Source organism: Cucumis melo, chromosome 1 (assembly GCF_025177605.1).
Source record: "Cucumis melo cultivar AY chromosome 1, USDA_Cmelo_AY_1.0, whole genome shotgun sequence".
In the NCBI taxonomy this organism is placed as follows: domain Eukaryota; kingdom Viridiplantae; phylum Streptophyta; class Magnoliopsida; order Cucurbitales; family Cucurbitaceae; genus Cucumis; species Cucumis melo.
In genome coordinates, this window is record NC_066857.1 from 20750361 (window position 1) to 20777452 (window position 27092).

Genomic DNA, 27092 nt, shown 5'->3' on the forward strand with positions numbered 1-27092 from the left:
TCTACCACATCTGAGTGTATTTTTTACCTTTTTGTAAAATTCGGGTAGAGAATTTAGGAGAACATAAGCTCCATTTTCATCACTGAGCTTGTCCTCAAGACTCTTAAATTTTGAAACAATCTTCTTGAACTCATCTATGTTATCCACCAAAGTTTTTTAAGGATCCATCTTGTATGTAAAGAATTTCTCCCTTAGGTACATTTTATTAGTGAGATCTTTAGTAGCATACAAACTTTCTAATTTTTTTCGAGATTTTGTATGTTGTATCTTCTTCTATTACTTACCTTATAACACTGTCACCTAAATTTAGGATTAGTGTACCATAGACATTTAACTCCATGTCTTCTCTTTGTGATGTTGTGAGTGTTGTTGGAAATTCTAAAGCATCTAAAAGGGCTTTATGAGCCTTTGCTGACCTAGCAAAGCTTTAATTTTTTCCTTCCATAGAGAAAAATCTCCCTCTCCATTGAACTGCTTAGTTTCTACTTTTGCCACTACCAATCTCGGGTTTGCTTCTGTTCTTTAATCCTCCAAGATTCACTCTCATACCAATTTGTTGAGCTTTTACTTTTATTGTAGGCCGAAAACAAAATGAAAAATAACTAGAGAGAAGAAAACATGTCTTTCACCTATTGGTCATGTACACATGAAAGAATCTCCCTAATTTGCTTTAATCTTCATCTGCGTGAAAGGTTAAAACGAGAAAGATAAGAAAATTAAATTGATAATACCTTTCTTTCTCTTTTTACCTCTTTTTCTCTTATTCTGCAAAAACCTAGTTTCTTAATGGAGTTTTATTTTTTGAATAGAGGAGAACACACATATTGAAGATAAAGGAGAAGAAGAAGATGAACACAATATATATGGTTCGACAAAAAATGGGTACATCCACAAGGAGGATCACTTTCTTGACGAACTCTTGAGATGAGTATAAATCTTTTGCTTTCTTCGTTTTCATTTTGTTTGTATGAGATGATAAGTCTTCTGTTATTTTGGTATACACCTTTATATAGAGGTGTTTACATAGAAAAAATCAATAACAAAAAACGATTTCTTATATTGGAATTATTCATAATTGTCACAAATCTCCACCTTGAATCCAACATTTTAGGGTTTATTGATTCTTCTATTCTCTGATTTTTATCATCCTTTTTTCAAGTAAGTCAAAGCCTACCAGCTCAAAGCATTTTTGGAGCTTCAGCTTTGAAATTGGCTTGGTTAGCATGCTGGCAGCATTTTTAGAGGTATAAACCTTCAGAACTTCAATTTCTCCTACTTCAATTTTTTCTCGGATGAAATGAAATTTTATGTCTATTTTTTGTTTTGTTGTGGAATTGTGGATTTTTGGAAACTTTAAAGGAAAGTTTGCCTACTGCCAATAAGATCCCAACATCAATGTATGAAGCAAAGAAAACTTTAGGTACATTAGGAATGAATTATGTAAAGATTCATTCAGCCTTTAAAGATTGTTGTTTGTGTAGAAAAGAATATGATAATGCAACTAAATGTCATGAATGTGCACTAGTAGAAAAAGGGCCTACAATGACAGTTAAATGCTGTCATTAAAGGTTTTCGTGACAATTTTTTGCAGTCATTGATGCGGCAGTCATGGAAAGTATTTTATGACAGTTGTATAAACTGTCACGAAATGTGGTTTCAATGACATATAATACCTATCACGAAAAAACTTTTTTATGACTGATTATAATTGTCATTATTTAGTTACGATGACAGTTAATAACTATCACAGTTTACATTTTATGACAGAGTATAACTGTCATTATTTATTTTCGATGACAGTTAATAACTATCATTGTTTATATTTTATGACAGCTTATAACTGTCATAGTTTACATTTTATGACGAAAGATAACTGTCATTGTTAATATTCTATGACTGATATTAAATGTCATTATTTATCATTTATGACACTTTTTAACTGTCATCATTTTACTTACCATGACTTTAATTAACTGTCAATAAAACTTTTTCGATGACAGTTTTATTTTTCAATTTAAATGTCATAGTTGTGTTTTTAGTCACTGTTTTCAACAACCCTCTTTTTTATTGAATCTTGTATTTCTTGTCGCCCTGCCATTACATGTACCATTACAAACCAATACAATCACATATAGAAAAACGGTAAACACTTTAATAGAAAGAAACACACCTTGTAATATTGCTTTAATTGTTGATACAAATGTGTTTTGGTATGAACAAACTATTTAAATAACTACATTTAAACAAAAAAATTTCCTACTAAACCTACAAAAAAACCTATACATCAATGAATTGGCGTAAATATGGCTTCGTTGCTCCAATGGATTGTGGCAAAACCTAATAAGAAAAGAAAAGGAAAAAAAAATGATTCAACAAGATGAACAACACTTCATGATCAACACCACACTTCAACAACACACTCCAACAAATTCAGCCCACATACTTAACAAAACTCAAAACTAAAACACCTACAAGCATATCAATGGCTAAAAGTAAAAAGATTGATCGAACGATGCACTAGCACAAAGTATATTGAATCTCCTACTGAAACTGGGGGAACCGAATAAACAAAGCCACTTAAAACTTAAAATAGAGAAGCATAAACTGGGTTTCTCTCCATCTTAATAATGAAAAAAGAAAAGCACCTCAACTAGAGCTAGGGTATTCAAGTTGGGAGTCAACGTTGGCTTTACTCCTGTGGCTGTAAAGACTTCTTTTGGTGTTCTATTACAAAGGCAAGAATAATTGTAGTAGCAAATTCAATCTGCAACATTGAAGTGAAGGAGAGACTATTTATCAATACAGTTTCCAGAATATTATCAGCAAAGCTACCAAAGATCAGTGAATAAACTTAGACAAACTTTGCTAAAATAGGCCTTGCTCTCAGTCTATCATCTAGATCACTACAATATGATAGAACAATGAAAAGTTCAAAAAAATGGCATTGGAAAAACGTGAAATGAAAACCATCTTGTTCAATACTAATAGACATAACTCTGAAATCTCCCTTGGCCTTGATTTTCTAATTCAAACAAACAAAAATCAGTTAAAAATCATCCAAATGCTTCACTGAGGTATTTCATCAAACACAACGTAAGCTACCAAACACATGTAAATTTAGACAAACCTTGCTAAAATAGGCCTTGGTCTTGGTCTATCCTCTGGATCACTACAATATGATAGAACAATGAAAAGTGACAAAAAGAAAAATATATTGTGAGGGGAAATTGTTTGGTAGAGAGACAAGTGACAAAAAGAGACAAAAAGAAAGGTGAATAGAGAAATGAAAGGAACTTCTATATTGAATAGAAGAGATGCACTAGTACAATAGAATCGGGGAAAAACATTGTGGCTAAAACCATTAAGGTTATTATGATCGAATTTAGAGATAAATAAAAAAAATTAAAAATGGAGAAATTTAGGTGTCAAACCTCGGTGAGAAGATGGCCTTCAGCAAGGATTTCTGACCTTTTCGACCTTCGATGAGCAATTTTTGACCTTCAATGAACAATTTTAGACCTTCAACAAGGAGATGGAGCCGAACCATATAGTGTATGGGAGAGGAGGATCGGGATATGAACGAAAAAGTGAAAGAAAAAAGAGGAAATTTTCGATAAAACTTAGACGATTCAAATTTAAAAGCCAGAAACAAATATGTATAGAACTCTCAACATCATAACCATGGAAAAAAATTATTTTCACTTACCACACAACAAACTTGAAGGCTTCCTTGCCTATAGTACCATATATGAACCACATTGTGAAAGACAGAGTAAGAAAATAAACAAACACCAACTAATTATTAAAACTTCAGGATGCTTAGCTATAAATCCTTGGAAATCATGAGAATGAAAATGAAATATCCTTCAAAATGTATCTAACTCCGATAAAATACATTATTGGTTAATACAAAACTAAGAAAAAAGTGGTGGAGAAAGGAAACCTTATCTTGTTCAAGTTTTTGCATAACTTTTTCCCTTGCTCTTTTCTCCTCCTCTTTCTCAAGTTGCGTAGAATTAATATTCTCTTCTTCTTCAAACCACCTAGAGGAGCTTTCAGCTTGAAGGGCCATAAGAAATTGTTTGCCTCCTTAAAATGAGGTCCCACTGTCATAATCTCATGGATGAGATCTTCAGCGCAAATAATTTTAAACTTCTTGAGAGTCTGGAAAAAACAAAGCCAACAAGCAGTTAGAAAAGATTGAATGCTATGGACAAAGTTATACTTCTACAGAATACAACAATAATTTTCAGTTTGAAACTTGCTCGATCATGGAGTTATCAGTTAAAGCAGTTCTTCGCTTGTTGAGTTTTCCAAATCCTCTCTTGTAAATAAATTTTTTAACACTCTTCAAGTTGGGATAGCTGAAAGTATCAGTAAAAAAAAATAGAAAAGTTAATATTTATCACTAGAAAATCAAAAGATGAAAAAGAAGGAAGATGTAAGAGAAACATACACATAAGTAACATAATGCTCCACTATGTGCAACATATTCAATGTTGACTTGTTCACTTTCAAAAAGAAACCATTGAAATGGTGTAGGGTTTGGTATAAAGGAATAAGAAAAAAAAAAAGATAAGAAGTTGAAAGGAAAATATTCCCATGAAATCAACCTAATGGTTTTGTTTACAGACATATAAACCTCCGGAACACATTCAAGTGCTGCACATAATATTGGCATTTCCTCCTTAAAGTGTCTATCAGCCTTCCTGCTGGTTACTATTCTTGTTTTCTCATCCAATATAGCAAAGTTTGACTGCAATTTTGAAGCCAAAAGTCAATTTGGGGTCCAAATTTCACAATGAAGATAACAAGAAAAATGGAAAATATGAAATAATAAAAGCAGTGAGAAGACTTAGGATGTGGTTTTGAGCAAAATAGTTGAAACTGCAGACATGTGGAAGGAGTTTGAAAGAAAGCACACTACTACACACCTTACAACTCAAGGACACTGTAAGATGTACCCCATGCTCCTAAAGATACAAGGACAAAATGAATAAGAGCAAATTAGAACATAAAACATCAGCAATAAAACACCGCACTGAAAACTATGAATGACCATCTTGGGAAGAAATGTGAGAAGGAGATCACATGCTAGGTTCTTTGTTGTCTAGAATAATTAAATTGTGATATTACACAATAAGAGCATTGCTAAGGAAACCAAAGCTTTCAACTAAATGTTTTAATGAAATATACACTAGAAACAATTTTCGCTTAGAAAAATAAACAAAAAAATTTACAAAACAACCAAACACACAAACTTAACTTAACAGTGTTCATAAATGGAATATGATAGGAATAGATAAGGAATAAGAATCAATAAGCATAAGCCATTAATAGCAATCATGAAATTATTTGTTCTGTTGAGAAAAATCCCATTTGACATAATATACATTCACATAAACACTAACGCATACAATCATATATACTAAAAGATTACAGAGTTAAGGTAAACCAATCCCAAATTCATGACACAAAAGATCAAGAAAATCTAAATTAAACATAGAATAACAAACAAGAAAAGTCATAAATTTTACCAAAATTCTGTCTGGGTATTTTTCTCTAATCCGGGCTGCCTCAACATATCTCTTTTTTGCAAGAAAAAAGAACAAAAAACATATATAATTTTGATTTGAAATATACAACAGTGTATTACAAAAAATCTTTATGCATACAAGTTTTGTGGTAATAAAACATCATGGAAATATACAACAGTGTTATATAATCAACATGAGTCAAAAACTCTACTTGCAGAATTGCATATTTCAATATGTTAAAAACCCGATTCCAAAATTAAACATATCTTGTCAAAAGTCATCACATAATATTCAAGTTTAACATATCTTGACATTACAATCTATAGCACATCCATTTAAACATATCTTGAAGATGCACTTCACAGACAAGTTTGTGAGTGCCCAGGTGATCCACTATGAAACAGCCACAGTTGCTTTGATCTTTTTTTTTTTTCTTTTCCAATTTGCTTCATTTTGGTCCTCCTTGGAAATAGTTATCTTTAATTGTTGGGCTTCATCAATCAATGCTTAATATTATCTGAATTTGTTTTGACAATGTGATGATATGCATTGTTGGACTTTTTGTTTGTCTTTGTCATAGTTTATAAATGAGATTGAGATGAATATGAATAGTGAGCAGTGTTTAGTTTCATTTCCAACAACAAGGTCTTTGTAATTGCACAAGCTATACACATACTCATACCTGTGGATTCTAATGCTCATCTCACAATCTATAGATTAACTAAGACTGAATCAAACATATACACTTTAATAGGATTAATAAAGACTAACACTTGGTGATACCGGACAGCCAACAACGAAGAGTAAACCAAAAAATTTCAAAGAAGTTATAAGGTCAACGGCTTCAACAACCCTAAAAGAGGTCTTGCCATTTTATACACATTAGCTCGAATAAAACATGGAGGGCATGCGTTCAATCAAACTCAACCTCTACACATCTTTTTTAGTATCACTCCATTTGATAGAAAATATTAAATAACCAAAACCAAACAAGCTAAAATTTCAAACAATCTGATTAGTGGACTGTTATCAATGACCAACGACCCAAAGAAAAACCAATGTCATCATTCAATCATTTCATCAAACATGTTGTGGGCATTAAAAAATAGAGTAAACAAAACAAACAATGGTTAAATGAAAAGGTTGGTCTCGATATCAAATGTTGACTGGTTGAAATCGAGAATAACGATGAGAAATGAAATTAAAATGAAAAAAAAAAGTGGGGTTGGGTAGGAAGACCGAAATACCTACCAAGGAGAAAATAGAAGTTTCTGTGAGGGCATTGTCCATTTGCTACTAGCATCCGTTGATGGACAATTAGTAAAGTAATAGACGAAAATCGTAGCAAATGCATACTCCACTTGTAGTTGGTGGGTTTAATTAATTCAAGAGTTGAAAAGAAGCATAGGGTTTAGTAACGATTGCGAGCGTGGGAGTGTTTGTCTTAAGAAATTAATCAAACAAAGGTTAAGACACTAAGAGAGGTTGACGCAAATCAGAGAGGTTGAGGCAAATTGAAGAAAGAAGAGTGGCCCAAAGAAAAAAAGAACTTACCCAACAGTGGTGGTGAGCACAACGGTGGTCGAAGAAAAAAACTAGCCCGAATGACTATTTGACGACGAATGGGCATGAGCTGGGCACGAGGGACGACGGCGATTGTGGTGCGGCAACTGTTCAAAGAAGAGAGGGAAGAAAGTGACGTGAGATTGAGAAGAGAAGAGAAGGAAAAAAATTGAAAAAAAGAGAGGAAGAATCGCGTGGGATGAGAAAGGGTAAAGTAAGATAGAGAAATAAAAATTAATAAATTATTTTATTATTTATATTCAATGACAGTTAAAATTTGTCATAAATTTATGACAGTTAAAAACTGTCATAAATTCTTCACATCCGAAAAATTCCGCCTTTTCCCGCCAAAAACGCGCATTTTTACCTTTTATGACAGTTTTTTCTTCCCTCCTTCTAATTTTGGATGAAATGAACTGTCATAGTAGATATCTTTTCTTGTAGTGGTGGTGAATCAAGGTGGAAGTATTCTAATAATGCAAATGAAGGGAAAAAATAGATTCCTAAAAAAGTTCTATGGTACTTTTCACTAATTCCACGTTTCAAAAGATTGTTTTGAAGTATTGACAATGCTAAAAATTTGATTCGACATGCTAATGAGCAAGTAGTTGATGGAAAACTACGACATCCTACAGACTAGCCTGGAAATTAGTAGATTCGAAGTGGCCAAACTTTGGTTCTGAACCTAGGAATATTCGTTTAGCATTGTCAGTTAATAGAATCAACCCACATGGTGAAATGAGTTCTAAATATAGTTGTTGACCCGTAATGATAGTTATTTATAATTTTCCACCATGGTTGTGCATGAAAAGAAAGTTCATGATGTTATCAATGTTGATATCAGGTCTAAGAAAACTAGGGGATGACATTAGCACGTACTTAACACCACTAATTGAGGATTTAAAACTCTTAGAGGAAAGTGTTGTTGAATGTTATGATGCTAATGAAGAAGAATTGTTCAATTTAATAGTTGTTTTTGTTATGAACAATAAATGATTTCCCTGCATATGAAAATCTTAGTGGATGTAATGTGAAAGGGTATAAGGCATGCCCAATTTGTGGAGATAATACATCCTTTATAAGATTAAAATATGAGATGAAAATGACATACCTTGGATATCGAAGATTTCTTGCATGCAACCACTCATACTGGTGTCAAAAGAAGTCATTTAATGGTGAAAAGAAGCTTAAAACAATTTCAGAACCTTTGTCTGGAGAAGCCATATATTTGAGAATAAAAGACCTTGACTTTCCAAGAGGAAAGATGAAGACAAAAAAACAGCATATGAAAGGAAATGCAAGGAGTTGTTGGAATAAAGTGTCTTCATTATTTAAGCTACCATATTGGAAATATCTTCATGTTTAACATTGTTTAGATGTGATGCATATTGAAAAAAATGTTTATATGAATATATTGGGTACGCTTCTTGATATTTCCAGAAAAAGTAAGGATGATTTGAATGTTAGACGTGATTTAGTCCATTTAAAAATTCAACCAGAGCTTGATTTTATCAACGGGGAAAAAATATATATTCCTCCTGCTTGTTATACTCTTACAAAGGAAGAGAAACGTTGTGTTTTGAAGACATTGTCATAAGTAAAGGTACCTGAAGGTTTTTTCCAATGTTAAAAATCTTGTGTCGACGACTGATTTAAAACTTAATGGTTTAAAATCTCATGATTGTCACGTGCTCTTACAATAATTGTTTCCTATTGTGATAAGATTTGTGCTCTCAAAACAGTTCGGTATGCCATCCGTCGATTTTCTATATTTTTCAATCTGGTATGTAATAAAGTCGTTGATGTGCAACAACTGGAAAAGTTGGAAGAAGATATTATGGTGACTACGTGTTTGCTAGAGAAGTATTTTCCTCCTCCATTTTTCACCATATGATGCATCTCACTGTACACATTGTTAGAGAAGTAAAACTTGTGGGTCTGTATGTCTAAGATGGATGTATCCTTTCGAAAGATACATGAAAGTTCTAAAAAACTATATGAGAAATAAACATCGTCCAAAGCGATGTATTGCAGAAAGTTATATAGTAGAAGAAGCTATTGGGTTTTGTTCAGACTTCTTATCTGAGGTTGATTCTGTTGGGCTAGGCATTGACAAATTAGATGCATCTTTAGACAATTCAAGATTTGATAGACCATTGTCTGCAGGAGTTTTCTTTCAAACCTAAACAAGATCTTCTATACTAAGCTCATCAGTATGTTTTGGCTAATATAATTGATGTGCAACTATATATAGAGTAAGTTAAAGTTTCAATTATCTTGTCTTCTATTTTTATTTAATTTTATGACATAAACTTAACTATATATTACAATGTTTCAATGTTGAAGTAAAGACGTAGAGCTATTGCCATTAAAATATCCAAATAAGGTTCTTCATCAAAAATGGATTTAAGAAGTACACAATCGAACTTTCATATCTTGGTTAAGAGAAGAGGTGAAATTTTAAACTTACTAGGTGAAATTTTAAACTTACTGATATTTTTTATGATGAACTTTGTAATGACGTTAAGATACTTATCAGGGTAGGTTGCATCTAAGATTCAGATGGAAAATGTTGAAGTTTCAGATAACTTAAGATGGATTGCTCATGGCCCTCATCCATTTGTCATTAAGTATAACAGTTATGTCATTAATGGATGTCGCTGTCACATGAAGTCTTATGATAAGAATCGAAGTGTTCAAAATAGTGGAGTTAGTTTAGTGGCAAAAATAATACAAATGTCTAGTTCAAAAGATAAAAATCTCATCATTGGAGATATGTCCTTTTACAATGTGATTCAAGACATATGGGAACTTAAATGTAATACGTTCAATGTTGAAGTGTTTATGCGATTGGGTTGAGAACAATAGTGGTACGAAGATCGATGATCTTGGTTTTGTCTTAGTTGATTTAGAAAGAATAGGTCACAAGTCTGATTCATTTATAATGGCAACCCAAGCAAGACAAGTTTTCTACATTGAAGATCCAAGTGATGTTAAATGGTCAATTGTGCTTATTCCACCATAGAGAGATTGTGAAGATCAATCAAATGACGATGAACTTGGAGATATCATTTTACATTGTCAAGGAGTACCTAGTGATATGCCAAATATAGATGGAAGTAATGATTTGGATGATAATGATTTGTGGGTGGGTTTCTACTTATTATGTACATGTACATGTATGCTATGTTTGATTTTGTATATGCCTAGTATGCCTAATATAATCTACATTTTAATTTTTTTTTAGTATTGCTTTAAAAGGATATTCTCCTTACACATTGAGCCAACGATAGTAAGGGATGATCGAGACAAGGAGGTTGGTGGAGCTGAGATTGATGGATTAGTTGTTAGATCAGCTGATGAACAAAATATAGAAAAGCCTAAAAAACAAAGAAAGTGAGGACTTGCGATCATGTTCGATGTGACACGTGTTCGGAATGAAGGTGAGAGAAAATTGGTAGAATACAACGAAGATGGCATACCTATTGGAGAAAATAGGGTGAAGCTAAACTCTTTTATTGGGTCCTGTGTACACTACCACATTCCCATTAACTATGCATCATGAACAAATATGCCTTCAGAATTGAAGGAAAAGATCTATAACATAGTTAAGGTAAATTTGCTTAAGTTTTTTTGTACAAGTTTATTTTAATTGACAATATTACACTAACTAATCTCCAATCTCAGGCTGCATTTATAATCGATAGTTGGTCTAGAAAGAGCATTGATCTTAAGATTGCAAGGACAACATTCCATAAATTTAAGCATTGGTTGACGAAGAAGCATATCTTGCCATTCAGGAATGAACCTAAACTTTTGAGATGACCACTGGACATGTATTCTTACATTAACCAAAAACAGTGGAAAATTTTTGTTAGATTTAGACTATGCCCACTTTTTAAGGTATCAATGAATTTATTTATATTTTAGGTATTAAATATTTGTTAAGAAACTTTATAAAACCCCAACACAATGTTATATTTGTGTAGGACAAAAGAAAACTTCAATAAGAGAGACGAAAGAAAAATAAGTATAACCATTGACTTTCAAGAATAAGTTATGCTAATCTTCAAGAGGAATTGCCAAGAAGTAGTTTATGTTTGAATTAGTCTTAAAAGCTTCTTAATCAAGTTATTGGATGTATATGTTGAAATGTAAAAAAATATACCTTTAGAATAAGGTGATCTTGACCAAAATAGCATGTGGAAGAAGGCTCGTGTAGATAATAAGGAACAATACGACAATGAAGATGTCCAAGAAGTGAATCATATAGTAAGCACATAACAATTTTACATTCTTTAAAGTTTTGAAGTTTTATGAAATTAAGTTATATTTTTGTGCATTTTTAGGATGAGATCTCAAGGACTTGTGTTGACAAATAGTCATCTCCAAACAATGTTTTGATACAAGCTTTGGGTACAAAAGAGAGTAGTAGATGTGTACGTGGAGTTAGCGGGTTTATCACCCCAACAACTTACTTCCACACAACAAAACACTGAAAGAAACGAAGTGAAAGAATTGAGAAGCTTAGTCAAGAGAATGAAAAGCTGCATTTGCGAGTTCAAGAGTTAGAGAATATTCACTACCAACACAATCTACACTGACGTCTGCACATGGATCTTGGTCCAGACCAAGTTTGGGATATGTGATTCAATGTAAAAAAAAATATGAAAAATGAGAAAATGAATGTCACAACGAAGGTGGTTAAAGAGGAGGTGAATGTGGATGTGATTATTTTGAATGATCAACATGAGGATGCTATCGAGGTAATTAGTTAAATTTTAGCAAAATTTGATGCATGAGTTTCTATAAGTCTTATAAAGTTTAGCAATGTTGGATTTATGACTTTCTTAGGTTCCTAATGAAAAAGAAGTTGTAATTGAATATCAACATACCACTACCTTTGAAGACAATACTTAGAATTACTGAAAAGGTAATGTACAAAGATTCAAAGATTTGTTACCAACTATCATTCTCATTGTTTGGTATCGGTAGGAAGACTTGTGTTCTTCGAGAATATATTATTGATTTTTGTAACATACGAGAAGTCAAGACTTTGACATTAGTTGCATATATGGCATAAGTACTCATCTGTCCACTCTAGTTTTTTTATATAAGTACTTGTTTATTTACTTTTCTATCTTTCTTAGGTATTTGCAATCACAAGATCATGTTTCAAATTACATCTTCGTTGACCCGTCCCTTATATCTGTTGGACAAATACCCAAGAAGTTAGAGCTCGCAATCTGTGCAGTAGATTAATGATTTAAAAAAAAAACCAACTCGTTCTGGCTCCATCTAATCCAAGGTAGGTAATACAATACTAATCAATTCATTAAAATGTATATTGCTTCTTCTTCCATTGATATTCAAACACGTGACTCATACTTTTAGGTGATTTGCTTCTTTAAATTGAACCTCTTCTTTATATTCATCATCTGGGAAAATTGTAGAAGCTAGGTTATGAATTATGTTAAGACAATCTTTAGGGGGGGGGAGGGGTTCAACTTTTTTGATTTAGCGTAGACAAAGTGGTTTGTATGAATCTTGGTTATTTGGGTTACTTAGGTAGAAAAACAAGTTTTATGAAATTAAGTTATATGAAAACAATATACTCGTATTCTTTCTATGCTGTGGTCATTGGGCACCTATGACATTAACGCATATGATGAAACAGTCTATTATCTTGACTCACTTCAAACAACATCAAGAGTAGATATTAGATATGTAATTGACACGTATGTAAGCTTCTTTTATATATGATGTTTTTCGTCTTAAAGTTCACTTCATTATAACGTGTAGTTATTTCATGGCAATAGGGCTATTATTAGCTTCCGATCTCATAAAAATATTCAAACAAGTAGAAAACAACCAATATGGAAAACAGTGAAGGTAAGTGTAAACATATTTATTCATTAAATAAAAGTATACGGTATATGCATTATATTGTGCTATTTGCACTATTAAGTATTTTGGTAATTTATGTATTTAGAATTTATTCATCTCAATGTCCTATTACTAACAAGAAAGTTTAGAGATGTCTAATATTTCCTATTGTAATGTTGTTAGAAGTAGTATGTATCTGATGATTTTTACTAGGCCTGACTTGGGTTATGATATGAGTATGATAAGTAGGTTTATGTCAAATCCTAGGAAGGAGCATTGTAATGCAATTAAATGGGTGTTTCAATATTTGAATGGTAGTGCCAGTGGCATTGTGTTTTAGCCGGATTTGTGATAAATCCTCACTTTTGGAAGGCCTTACATGTGTAGATTATGCTATAGATCTTGATGAAAGGTTATCAGGTCACATTTTTCGTTTGTATGGTAATGTTGTCAGTTGGAAAGTTACTCTACAACTAACTGTTGCTTTGTCTACCAATGAGTCAGAACATATTTCTCTTAGTGAAGCAGTGAAGGAAGCAGTGTGGTTGAAAAGAATTGTCGGTGAGTAGTTATCACAAGATTTTATTCCTATCATCCATTGTGATAGCCAAAGTGCTATTCATCTTGTGAAGAATCCATCTCATCATGAACAGTCTAAGCATATTGACGTCAAATTTCATTACCTCAGAAATGTTATTGCTTAGAAAGATTTTGAACTTGTAAAAGTTCATACAATTGAGAATTTGTCAAATATGTTAACCAAAGTTCTTCCTACTTATAGGTTTAAATACCTGTTAGATGAGCTGAAGGTTAAATCTAGATGATAGGGTGTTTGAAGAATCAGTTTGATGTCTTAAATAGTTTGTCATGAGGGAGATTTGTAGAAAAATGATAAATTATTTAATTATATTAAAATGGGTTTTGAAATTACTTACTTCTTCTTCTTTTGGGGCTCTTATTTAGGGAAAAGAGAGAATGTGAAGTGGGGGAAGCAGCTAAAAAAACCAAGAGAGAGAAGCTTCGGCGACAACATACAAAACTGAAAGAGAGTAGCCCTACATTTTTCGGCGTTCCAATGTAAAGAGAGAGCACCAACGTTCGACGTTGATGTGAGTTTGACAGCGTTCATTTCGAGCAGTTGCATATAACGCTGGCAGTGGTTTTGACATTTGTCGACAAGTTCTTTTGGGTTTTGGTGGCAGATTTCGACGTTTGGGTGTTCTACAGTCGGTCGGTGGTTGTTTACATGGATTGTTCAACGAGTTTGGGTCTTAGTTTCAGAGGCATCTTCTGGCACGCGTGACTTTAAGTTTCTTGCTGTTTTGGTCGATGATATAGTTAGATTAATAAATTACCTATTGTTGATCTTGTTGATTTTTGTAATTGTAGTTTTGATTGCTCTTAATAAAATCTTGTCACACTTTGGCCTAATTACCACTCCATGCAATCAGATGAGGGCATGCCATCTAGACCCTCATAGCATATCTCACCCTGAAATAACTTTCTGAACGCCTAGTAAGTAAACGACTTCTTAAACTTGTCTCATCACAAAGATTTTACTTTGGACTATAGAGATATTTACCACAGTGGAATGATAACTTTTGGACTTAGCTCCATCACTTAGTCCTCAACACTTTGCTCAAATTAACTTTTTAACTACTAGGCGATAACACCAATAACAATGCAATGGAATAAATATAACTTCTTCTCTTTATTAACTTAACACTTGACATCCAAGTACAAAAGGAATTTAAAATTTACGATTACAACAAGATTTAAAACATAGACATTTAGTTGGCTCTTCATGCTTGGCTGAGTTCTTCCACTCATCGTCTTGGGACTCAAAAAAATGTGATGTAGTCGGCGACCTCTCTTCAAAACTGAGCTGCAACCCTCGATATTTAGGAGTATTGCCTATGAAATCCTTAAATGCAAAATAGAATGACACTGCTTGCTTGTCGCACAAGTTTACATAACAACCCATCTTACCCTCCTTTACTTGGCTTCTATGTCTAGAATTTTTTCTTTACTTAGCTTCAATGCCTGACAACCTCGGGAGAGGAAACTTAGAATGTAAGTCAAAGACTTAGGAGTGATGAGTTTAGGAAATACCTTTTATGGAATGCCACATTTTCAATAATAATAACAATCTTATTTTCATAATAACAGCAATCTTATTTTCATAATCATAAATTCTCATCGCATCAATTTATAAACCACAACAATCACAATAAATTTCACGCGTTCATTATATAAAGACTTTCACCACTCATCAAGAGGACCTAGGATTCTCTCATCCTCATCTAATTGCCTACACTTGGGATTCACTTCATCAACGTCTCGCGATAAACTTGGAATTTTTACCAGCGTCTCGTAGTACTCATTCTTTTCTTAGACTTGAGTTTTACTTTCACTAGCATCTTATCGCTTAGACCTGGGATTCACTTCCACCAGCGTCTCATGATAGACCTGGAATTCACTTTCACCAGCGTCTCACAATACTCAATCTCACCTAGATCTTGGATGCACTTCCACTAGCATTTAGCTATTAAGAACACAACTTATTCCTTGCTCAAACCTTGGATTCACTTCACCAATGTTTACCTACCTAGACCCAGGATTCATTTCCACCAACATCTCGCATTAAACCTAGAATTTCCACCAAAGTCTCGCGATTGGTCATACAAAACCACGCATCACACAATCATTACAATTAATAAATAAGGAGTGTTAGCTCAAAAGCTTTACTTTCAACACATAACATTACATTAGTAACAATCTCATAGAGTAAACATCAAGCGTAAGATTACAAGAAATACTTTCAATACACACAAAAAGTTCTTCCATTCACAAGAATTCATTTGTAAATATTCATTTAAGTATAAAATCACTCACGGAAATACTTAGCCTCAACTCTTTTCCCTTTTTGCTTTCGACTTTCTCTTATCACCTAGTTATTTCCCTTATCGGCCTTTCAACACTCGACACTTTCTTTTAATCAAGTATCAAAATGTTTAGCATCTCTTTCCCTTTTCTTCTGGCATTGTTGGTTCTAATATTTATAGTGACCTTTCATATCGGTGGGTCATCTCCACGCTTTACACGTGTCAAACTATCACTCATAAGGTCATACATCCAATCTAAGTTCAACACGATGCCAACTGTCACTTTAGATTAGGCATTTACCTTGAAACGCTAAACTTATCTTCTTAAAATTCTCAACTCTTTATCACCTAACTCTTTTATAGGGAAACGACAGAATATTTACTTTCCCTCAAAGGGTCGTCCAGTCACCTCATACGAACGTCCATCTTATTGCAACCACACTTAGGCATAGGTATTTCTCTTCGCGTTACTACCCAAACGCCTAGTTCTTAGCATCAACCTCATCTTCTTCTTTGTTAATTAATCCTATCGAGTCTCTTTGCTTCAATGCATTCAGCACTTAACGCAAGCATTTTCTTCTCGCATCACCTTTCATCAATTGCATTATTCATCTCAAAATGCCTCTTATTTACCCTTAACCAAAATGACTTGTTTCCACTTTGTATTTTCTATTGGCTATGTTTTGCATTATGTTCTTTGATTTAGATTCAGAAATGTTAACATTTAGTTTATTGCTAAAAGTATTCAATATTTGTTGATACTTATCGACTGTTACAAATTTTTTTAGAAAGGCAGATAAAAAATGTATTGTTAATAATAATAATAATTTGTGACACATTTTTTATGTGTTTCTATAAATGATCTTTTACCGAGAAAAACAATTTGTGCCACTAAAACTTTGTCAATGAAAACTAATTTTCTTACGCTGACAACTTATTGAACAATACTACTACAACAACTTTCTTAAATAATAGAAATATTTAACATTCACAAATTACGAGTTTTATGACATAAAACCCAACAAGTTCACCAATTGAGTTTATAATTTCAAATCCTAGAGTTTTCATATCAACATGTCTTCCACATGAACGTTTCATGTTACTTCATTTGTATCAAATACAAAGTGGGATACATCCATAGTGTCCCCAAGAATAAGGTGTCCAACCTCATTCTTATAGTATAAACCGTTTATGCTATTAACTTGAACTTGATTCACTTTTATGTCAATTTATAAAGCTCAAGTATACATATTATAGACATGGGGACTCGATTTATTGAATTCAGGGATATAATGAACAAATCACTTATACAATAACAACTATATTAAGTAATAGAACAATAACAATTTTATTGAATAATAGAACATGTTTATCATTCCAACAATAACATGTTGCACGCTTCACAATTACATTAGATCGAATGATCGTCAAGATAATCGATTCAATTATTTTAGCAATGAATCAATGATCATTGAAAATACACAAAGTTTGCTATACAAATTGCATATAGTCATATGATTGACTTAGATGTGAGTTGAAATAATTTAAGACATTGTCGTTGTTTCGAGTTGAAATAATTTCTAAATGGCACTTGATGAAAGATAACTTTGTTGATCAAATTTGGATAACATTTGAAGGATAGATACAATTTTGTTATTGTTTTCAATTGTGAATCGGAGACTTATTTGTAATAGATTATATAAAATTTTGATAATTTCATTTCTGTCTCCGCTGATGTATGACATCTTTTTAAATTATATTATTACAAAATAAAAATAAAAAAGAAGAAGAAGAAATAGTTGTCAAATAACACGTTTTTATGCTTCTATTTATTTTGTTTTTAACAACTGAAAACAATAATAATTATTAAATATATTCATGTTTCTTGTACTTAAAAAGTAGGAAAGGAGAAATAGAAAATAGAAACGAAGGAAAAAAAATTGACACCCTTAGTAGCCAAATAAAAGCTATTAGTAAAATTTAGAAAAAAAAACAAGATATGTTTTTTCAATAAATAAGTAAAAGTATAGTCATAATTAAAATGGGCCAAAACGAACGAAATTACTAGCAGGACCATAATGATGAGGATGCGGCCACATTGATATTGGGCGGAGGAGAAAGGAAGTCATCTGTACTAGATGATGATTGTGATGTTGTTGTAAATTGCCCCATTTTCAATTGAACCAGTTGGGCCTGTGTTATTGCTAGTTGTTGCTGCAATGCATCCACTTGCTGTTGTAGACATGATATTGTTCCCACGCATCCGTACACCGGATCTCGAATCCTTGCATTTGCCTCATATACCATCGAACTTACTGCATCGCTCCGTTGCTGCTCTGGCAACTCCTGGATTATTCAACATGCCCATCACAAAATTGTCATATATCAATTCTGGAAACTCTCTAAACTATAATTCAAGGCTTCTAGAAAAGTAAAAAAATAAAATAAACAAATAATTATTGAGACGAAGAACTTCACATGTCCTCATTTTCTAAACACGAGAGGTTCAAATTCTCGTATACTCTTACTTATCCATTACACCTAAATATATAATACATAAAAGAGAACAAGGTTGTTTTGAGAAATTTTTGTACAAATGTCCCTCAAATGATCAATGATCAATGACCCATCCTAAAAAGATAAATGATAACTAACCTTATATTTACGTCAAAGCGCACTCACCACATTTATATATTACATTATATCCGTTAATCTCTCTCTGGCCACAGAAATAGTTATATATCCCTAATAGGATGGCCACATCTATCATAATTTAAGTTTTCTTCCCTCTTCAACAACGTTGTTGTACTTCTCCCACGAAATACTGCAATGGAGTAAAGGAAAATGAAGATGGCCATCTGATTAGGGTTAGAAGAGAGGTTAAAACCCAAAGTGCTTGTTGACGAGTTAACTTTCATTTATTTTTGAAGGGTGTCATTAATTATTTAAGCAACTACAAATAAATAGAACATGGATGATTGGTATAAAAATGTTTCTATATATGTATATTTATATATAACTTTGGACTTAAAAAACGAAGAAGGTTAAAAGGGCGTTGTCGGTGTAGCTGGGGAGATGGAAAAGATGGACGACATGACGTTTAAGCCTCCATTCACTGTAGAAATGATTAAAACGTCAGCATTACGCCAATAGTTAGTGATTAAAAAGTATATATTAGATTTGTTAAAAGTTTCCCGCCACACCTATTAGACGAAACATCTCTATCATTCTATTAACCCCACGCCAAAACCAACAACACAACACACAACAACAAAAAAGTGTAAATTCAAATAAATTACATTTTATTGGAGTGCTCACTTGTAACAATTCCCACACGACCAAAAGTTTGAGACCAATTTTGTTTGTTTTTTCTTTTTTAAAGAAAACATTTCAAAATTAAAAAAAAAAAAAACCAAATAAAATGATAAAGTACCTAGCTAAAAACATAGATTTATTAATTCCACTCTGAATAAGCAAGCATAATAGAGCATCTTTTTTTTTTTTTTCTTTTTTAACATTTATTAAAATTTAACATGCAATCCTTTTAAATTATTCGTCTCTAATCCGGACACCTAAAACAAACCCTTTTCTTTCTTACATGTGAGATGTAGAAGAATTTGCAAAAGATAGCCTTCTCTTGCTTTTTAAAAGTAGAGAAAGAACTCCATTACTAAAAGACACGTTATACTGGGTTGGCCAAAACAATTTATATTTTATATTAAATTATAAGTTTTCTTAATCCTTCAATTTCCAAAATTCAAATTTTAGCCCCTAAATTAGGGACTAGACAAAAAAAAAAAAAAAAAGTTAGAACTGTTGAATTCTATTAGGCATAAAATTTAGATGTATAATATCTACATGATGAAGTAGTTTTTACAAATTTTAAATTTAGCAGCTATTAGATTAGATACCAAAATGAAATTAATTACATAGTTTTAGGTAGCCACAAAAATAGACAAAAGAAAAAAAAATTCTCAAAATTCATGACTAATGATTTAAACTCTCTAACGCAAATATTGGATTGGATCATAATTCAATATTAACTACACATTAGATAATTATCTCACTCGTTTTTAAAAAAAAATTTCAATACAATAAAACAATTCACATATTACTCCTATCATTAAATTCTCACCCCACTAGAAATGATATAGAATCCGATGAGAAGAGAGGTGGAAAAATAGATATTGCAGCAGTACTAAAAAAACTTTCCCTAATTTTCTAACATAGTTATTTTCAATATATAGGAGAAAATGAGTAGAGATCGCAATACCATTTTTAGGGTAATTAATGAGGATATCCTCGTATTCTTGATGGGTTAAATTAAGTGATTTTCCAATAGTTAAAAATCATTTTTGTCCTACTCAGAATAAAAGAGAGAAAGGAGATCATTGGAATGAACCTGCAACAATTTGCTGACATTACTAGCACCAAAGACTTTGTGAACACTGGAGAATTTGTGGGGATGATCCGCCGGAAAATAAGGAGCAAACACACAGTCGTGAGCACACCGCCGCCGCAAAAGCTTGCAGGCAGCGCACGGCGCGGCTGCACCATTCCCCTTTTTGCAGCTCCCACTCATCATCATCTCCGACGATGCCATTTAATTTGATGATCAGTACTATAATAATATTACTATCTTCTGAAATTGATCTTAGCTTGCTAATTAACTGTACTAATATATTGTGCGAGTAAAACCCACATGAAGAATTAAACTGAAACTCAAAGAAAGAAGTGAATTTTGTTTAAGTATTGGGGGGAAAATTAAAAGGCAAAATTAAGAAAAAATGAGTCAGCTAGAGAGGAAGGATCAGGTGGCATGAATTGAATTAAATAGAGTAGAAATTGAATATCAAAATCTTTCAAAGGGACCCACCATATATCCAAGAATACTACCAAGATTTTGCCTCTACATTATTGGAAATTTTCATTATTTACTTACCAACCAAACCAACCCCCCCTTTCAATTTCATTCAGATTATATCCCAATTAATTATTTCACCTTTTCGTTTTCAACTCTAATTATTACTTTTCGTGCTTTATCAATTTTTCATATGGGGTTCATTTATATTATCTCCATATTTGAATATATATTCAATCAAATTCTCATTCCTCACTATGTCATTCTCTATCATTTTTGTGTTTTTCCAATTTTGCTATAGAAATAACACCATAACAATAAAATATAATGAATAAAGTTTGATCAGTAAATAGTGGTTCACACCCATAATTAAATAGCCTCTTTGCCTGATGATTTCTTCCTAAGAAAAACCATTATATATTTTCCATGGTTTAAATTGTCATTTTCGTTTTCAGCTTGAAAGGAATAATCATACTTTTAAGAAATCTTGTTTATCTTTTGGTTATACTATCAATTTTTCTATGTTTTACAAATTACAACTTTTCTACTGTTGCTTTAAACTTTGTTGCTTCCAGGTAATTTTATTGTATGTTATATTTTCAGGTATCTATTTTTTAAAAAGTAAATAAGATGTGTGTGGAAAAAGAACTCTAAACAAGATTTTATAGGTTATAGAACACGTAAATTTAAAAAGTCAAATGATAAAACTTTTGAAGGGTATATTCTGCTAGGTTTAATACATAGATCTCATATATATATATATATATATATATATATATATATATATATATATATTTTTTTTTTTTTTTGGATTTATAATATTTTTAATTAATTGGATGGAAGAAGAATATATATATATATATATATATATATATATTTGAGCGCGCATTAAATAATTTGACTTTCATATTGGGTTATAGGATAATAACGTAACTAACTATATACATAAGGGGAAAAAAAGAGAATTAAAGTGTTTAGTTGGGGCCATAATTTGTTGTCACTTCCATGTGATCATTTGTAGTAATTGTTGACAAATTCAAAAATTTCAACCACACTTTATGTTTGATGTTATAATTAGTCAAGCTCACATGGCCGTATAATGACAACACAAAAACTCATTGCTAATTATATGGGTAACTTGCATATGTTGATTAATGAATGTATTATGAAATTAATTGCTTGATTCTTAAGCTACGTATCTAATTAACTTGACTTATCCTTCAAGTATATATGTATTAATAGAATTATTAATTAACATTACCTTTTCTAGTATTCTTAGTGGGAGAGAGAAGGGGAGCTTTTTCAATATTATATACATCATCATATCTTATATTGCTAATGCATGAATCGATAAAAGTATAGAAATTCAAATATCAAACCATGGACTATACATACACACACATAAATTTGATTAAGCAGTGTGATTAAATGGAGAAAACACGTAGTGAGTAATAAAATAAAATAAAAATGTAATGGATAGTGGGAAAATTTTTGTTTTGTAATGGGAATATATTAGAAATTTTTGGTGCTGTCCATCTCATTGATAGTTATATAGGAGGCAAGTTACATCAAGGAGAGAAGATGGCCATAATTGAGTTTTCTTTCTACAATTTTCCTTTATCTTGTTATATATCATGTAATTCGTGCATTAATAATTCATTATTTTTCCCAAATATCATAACTTTACCACATTTTTCTAAATAATTATTTATGAATGTCAAAGAAATCATAGTAGAATATATAGTAGCTAGGTTAAAGTTTTGTCCACTCCATATATAGTTTTTCTCTTGAATATATGTGTGTGGGGAGTCGTCAAAAATAGCAAATTTGACAAAATATTTACAACATATAACAAATTTTTAAATTCTATTAATAATAAACATTGATAGACACTGATATGCTTCTATCAGTGGCACTAATTGACATTAATAGAAGTTTATCAGTTTCTATCATTGATAGAATAAAATTTTTTATTATACATTGTAAATATTTTAGTTATATTATTATTTTTGAAAATGCGTATATATATGGGTGATAGAGATTAAACGAGCATGGCGGAAGAAAGACCGAAATTTTATCATAATTACAATTAATTAACAAATAAACCATAAACTGAAATAAGTTTAAAAATAGGGTTTTTTAAGAAAAACTTACGTTCGAAGCTCCGATTGATGCTTGAACCACCACTAACATTGACCTAATATCCTTTAGAATCAAAACCAGGTTGTGGGACCCGTTGGATGAAGGAAACCAGGAGAGAGAAAGAAGATGGAAAATATATGGAAAAGGGTTGGGTTTTAATTTTGATTTTAGAAAATCAAATAGGAAATTCAGCAGCCCAATTTTGTTTTAGAAAAATGTCAAGCCTTTTCCATAAAGCCTCAAGAGCCCAATTTATAGAAAATTCACATGCAAGGTTGCATGTACATGCAAACACATGGGTCAACAACACATAACCCACTAACCATTAGTGCGCTTAATGTTTGCATACACTACTACAAAATCTACTTTACTTGACACTAGGCACTTTTACATACTTGACACTTTTGTTAAAAAAACGTCAAGTATTCACAATTTTAAAGGAAAAACGTCAAGTATAATCTAAAAAAAGCGGAGTTTTTATGGAAATTTTCAAACTATTTTACGTGGGCTTTTACTTGACGTTTTTTCTGCGTCAAGTATAAAGGAGAGTTTACTTGACGTTGTATCCGTGTCAAGTATAGTGGACATTTACTTGACGCGAAAAACGCGTCAAGTATAGTTTGAAGAAAAAAAAATTTAAAATTATTTTACGTTAGCTTTTACTTGACGTTTTATTTCGCGTTAAGTATAGTAGAGATTGTACTTGATGGTTTATTAATGTCAAGTATAGTGCAGAGTTTACTTGACGTTGTGGTCGCGTCAAGTATAGGTAATATTTACTTGACGTGAAAAGAACGTCAAGTATAGTTTACATTTTTATTTAAAAATATTTTGGAAATATAAAAAATAAAAAAATAAAAAAATAAAAAATAAAAAGTATAAAAATACTATTTATTCCATCCTTTCATTAAATAAATTTAAAATAAACATAATAAAATAAGCTTATTAAAATAAACTTATTAAATTAATTTTTTTCCTCTTTTAATTTAACTTTCCCAAATCTCCTTTTCCCCCAAATTTGTAAAAAAAGCCTAACTTTTTCCCCTTCCATATCTCTCACACTCCGTTTGCCTCCATATTTCCATTTTCCCCAAATTTCTACAAAACCCTATCTTTTTTCCCTCTTTCCCCAATTTTTTCAATTACGACTCTCTCTCTTCACCATTACGCGATCTTCCCTCCACACCCAACCTCTAGACGGCAGACGTTCGTACACTCAGACGCTCCCGCTCCACCAGACCCTAACTTCGTACAATCACCGTGCACGACTGAGGACAAGCTCTGTCTAGAGACGCAGACGCTTCACCAATTTTCTCTACAAACGCTTCACGCACAGGTACCGTGCATGGTTATAGACCCATTCCGCTCCATCATGGACGTTCACGTAGGAGCCAACTCGCTCCACCGAGCACGGTTGAGGACGACTGCAGACCTTCTTGCCACCTAAACCGCTTCAAAGTTAGGATACCTATAATAAGGTGTGTAATTCCGCCTCATTTGATAACTATTATATATATATAAAGAACTTATAAATACTACTTTTGGATATATGTTTGTTGATTTGCAATTCAAATGTTTTTCTCTTACAAAAAAGAAGCCATTCTGTGACTGTAATTTTTTTTTATTTGAATTCTGGCCCTAAGAAATTGGTTTTGCATTTCACTTTAATTTTATTTTCTGTCAATTTTATTTTAGGTTGAGAGTGTCAAGAATATGCATCACTTTCATAACCAAGCCATTTAAAAACAACTTATCACTATCACTTTCAAATATGATTATTATAGAATTCAAAAGTTCTAACCCCTATAGTCCCAAATGTTTCAGTAAAATTATGTACACTATATGAAAGCCACAGAAATTCAAGTACATCAAATAGATGGCTATATTATACGTTTTCACTTAAATGCTTGCCTTGGTCACTATCGTGTATTGGGCCTTGGCAATGAGCTTCTAAACCACTCCGAAGCTTTCACCCTCCTCTCAGAATCTAGTTGTTGTGACGTCTCCATCAGCCTTACACTTATTCAACAGGTAAACTTTCAATTGGAGTTAAGGTGTTTGTGAAAAATCCCTTGAGAAACAATTTAATAAAATTTCAAATTTTGCACTGAAATTTGACATGGGTTACATTTTAACTATTCATTACTTCTTTTGTGCTTCTAGAAATGTACTCCAAAAAGTTAATGGTTTCTTTTATTTCATCAATGATATATTCTCCTAATTGATGATGTTAATCATTCACAACCATTGGTACTTTTGTTCGAAATCCTTGAGAATTTCACCCAAAAAATTGAAAGTTATGATATAGCTTATTCCTTTGGAGATGCATGAGTTATGATATAGCTTATTCCTCATGGAGGCATTAGGTATGTCGTTTTTGTTGCCAACCAATTTTCGATAGTTCTCAATTTTGAAAGTGATAAAGCTTGCTAAACTTTCTCATTGAATTGTGCTTAATGTTTTACGGTGCATTGTTCAATTTTGATGCATGAAGTAGTAGTTGAGCATGCACTGAAGCTTCTTATATATTCTTCTTAATGTTTAACCGGTAGAATAGTCCACTTGTAGGGACCGATCTAATAGTTTCATATATAACAATTTTAAGTCAACAAAATTTACAGTTCACTTGGCTAATTTATTTGCCAGACTATGGAAACTAATTTGGAAAAAGAAAAATTCATTATGCAAAATATTACCCTTGACCATTTGATTGTGAGAAATTTATCTTACTTGTCGACATTTTTTCCAGGGTTTTGCTTTGTAATTTTGGAATTAGAGGCACATATTTGGGTGTTAGTTCAACAAGTTCCATTTTTATTATTTAGTATTTAAGAAAATAGGTATCATTTGACATTTTAGCAATATTTCATAGTTAGTATTTAAGTTAAAAACCTATTCCTACAAATAAATTTTCAAGGATTGTCATTTTGTAAATTGTAACATAATTACTATTTTCAAATTTTTTGTGATTATGATGCATTTGTATCTTTTTTCTGTTGTGCAGATATTACTGGATGTTGTTTTAATATTCAACACAATTTCATCTATCCCCAAAGAAGCAAGTAGTTGCCATAAACCAGGAAGGAATTTAGGTATTTGTGCTCCACTCGTCCTTTTTTTTTTTTTGTCTAAAGTGGAAAGGTTGCATCTACATAACCAAGGAATTCTTATACAATTACACATTCTCTTTTCTTAATAGAAGTATATGTGTATGTTCTTTTAATAAAGAACCAAATATTCCTCTTTGTTAATTGCATTGCTTTAGTAATAAACGTTTGAATTATTTATAAAATTTTGAATAAACATTTTGGAAAGGGGTAAAGGTAAATATATTTATAAAATTATTTGCAATTTAATTTAGCACATAATCTAATATGTATTGTTATTTGGTTTTGTGTTATAGTGTCCCTTACAAGTAGGTACTATTGAATGTGGATATTATGTCATGAGATATATGCGCGAAATCGTGAATAAGGACACAAGCATTATTACTGATGCGGTATGTTTTTAAACTACTTACATTGTAATGTTATAAATAGTATAATATGTGACCTTTTTTTTTTAACAAAATGTCTACTCGACTTTTTATGTTCTACAGATTGATACGAGAAACTCATACTCACAGCTTGAATTGAATGAAGTATGAGTGGAGTGAGCTGAATTTTTAGCTTGGTACATATGCTAGACACTTAGATATGATCTTAATTTTTTAAATGGCTAACATATGAGAATGCTCATAACCTTTTTTGTGTAAATGTTTTGTTCATAGCCATTATGCTTATATACATAAGGCAATAGATGCAAAGAGATAGATTTTAGTTTTTGTATACAACACATTTTAGTTGGTTATATTTGGATTGAAATTCTGTAATTGTTGATGACATTACTAAGAAGAATGAAATTGTTGTTGGTTTACTGGTTTATTTGTCATTTTCTTGTTGTGTAACTTATGGTTGGAAAGAAATGTACCTAATGTAAGAAACAGAAAATAGAAAATTTGTATATTTAATATATTAATAAACAATATACATAACGTTAAATACATGACGGTTTTTAGTGTTAATTATACAATTTTACTTGACGTGTAAATAGTGTTAAGTATGCGATCTTCCTTAATCAAATATAATATTTTACTTGATGGTTTTTTAGTGTCAACTATACAATTTTACTTGACGTGTAAAATAGTGTCAAGTATGCGATCTTGACAGTAGTTTACTT

The 27092-nt window shown here is 31.8% G+C and overlaps 1 protein-coding gene and 2 long non-coding RNA genes across 3 annotated transcripts; 1 reads left to right on the forward strand and 2 right to left on the reverse strand.

Moving 5' to 3' along the window:
- Positions 1–1079: 1079 nt before the first annotated feature.
- On the forward strand, positions 1080–14283 carry LOC107990866 (uncharacterized). Its single transcript, XR_007821787.1, has 8 exons — positions 1080–1244; positions 10348–10713; positions 10788–11003; positions 11090–11372; positions 11450–11866; positions 12251–12408; positions 13491–13547; positions 13950–14283. It is a non-coding gene; the product is annotated as an uncharacterized LOC107990866 (long non-coding RNA).
- On the reverse strand, positions 4649–5576 carry LOC127149925 (uncharacterized). Its single transcript, XR_007821791.1, has 3 exons — positions 5538–5576; positions 4935–4973; positions 4649–4756 (listed from the first exon to the last, which is right to left on the reverse strand). It is a non-coding gene; the product is annotated as an uncharacterized LOC127149925 (long non-coding RNA).
- A 3541-nt stretch (positions 14284–17824) lies between the features above and the next one.
- LOC103489649 (LOB domain-containing protein 4-like) lies at positions 17825–20664 on the reverse strand. The gene is made up of 2 exons (XM_008448902.3): positions 20274–20664; positions 17825–18217 (listed from the first exon to the last, which is right to left on the reverse strand). The coding sequence occupies exons 1-2, from the start codon at positions 20472–20474 to the stop codon at positions 17936–17938; spliced, it is 483 nt and encodes a 160-aa protein (XP_008447124.1). The 5' UTR covers positions 20475–20664; the 3' UTR covers positions 17825–17935.
- Positions 20665–27092: the final 6428 nt, after the last annotated feature.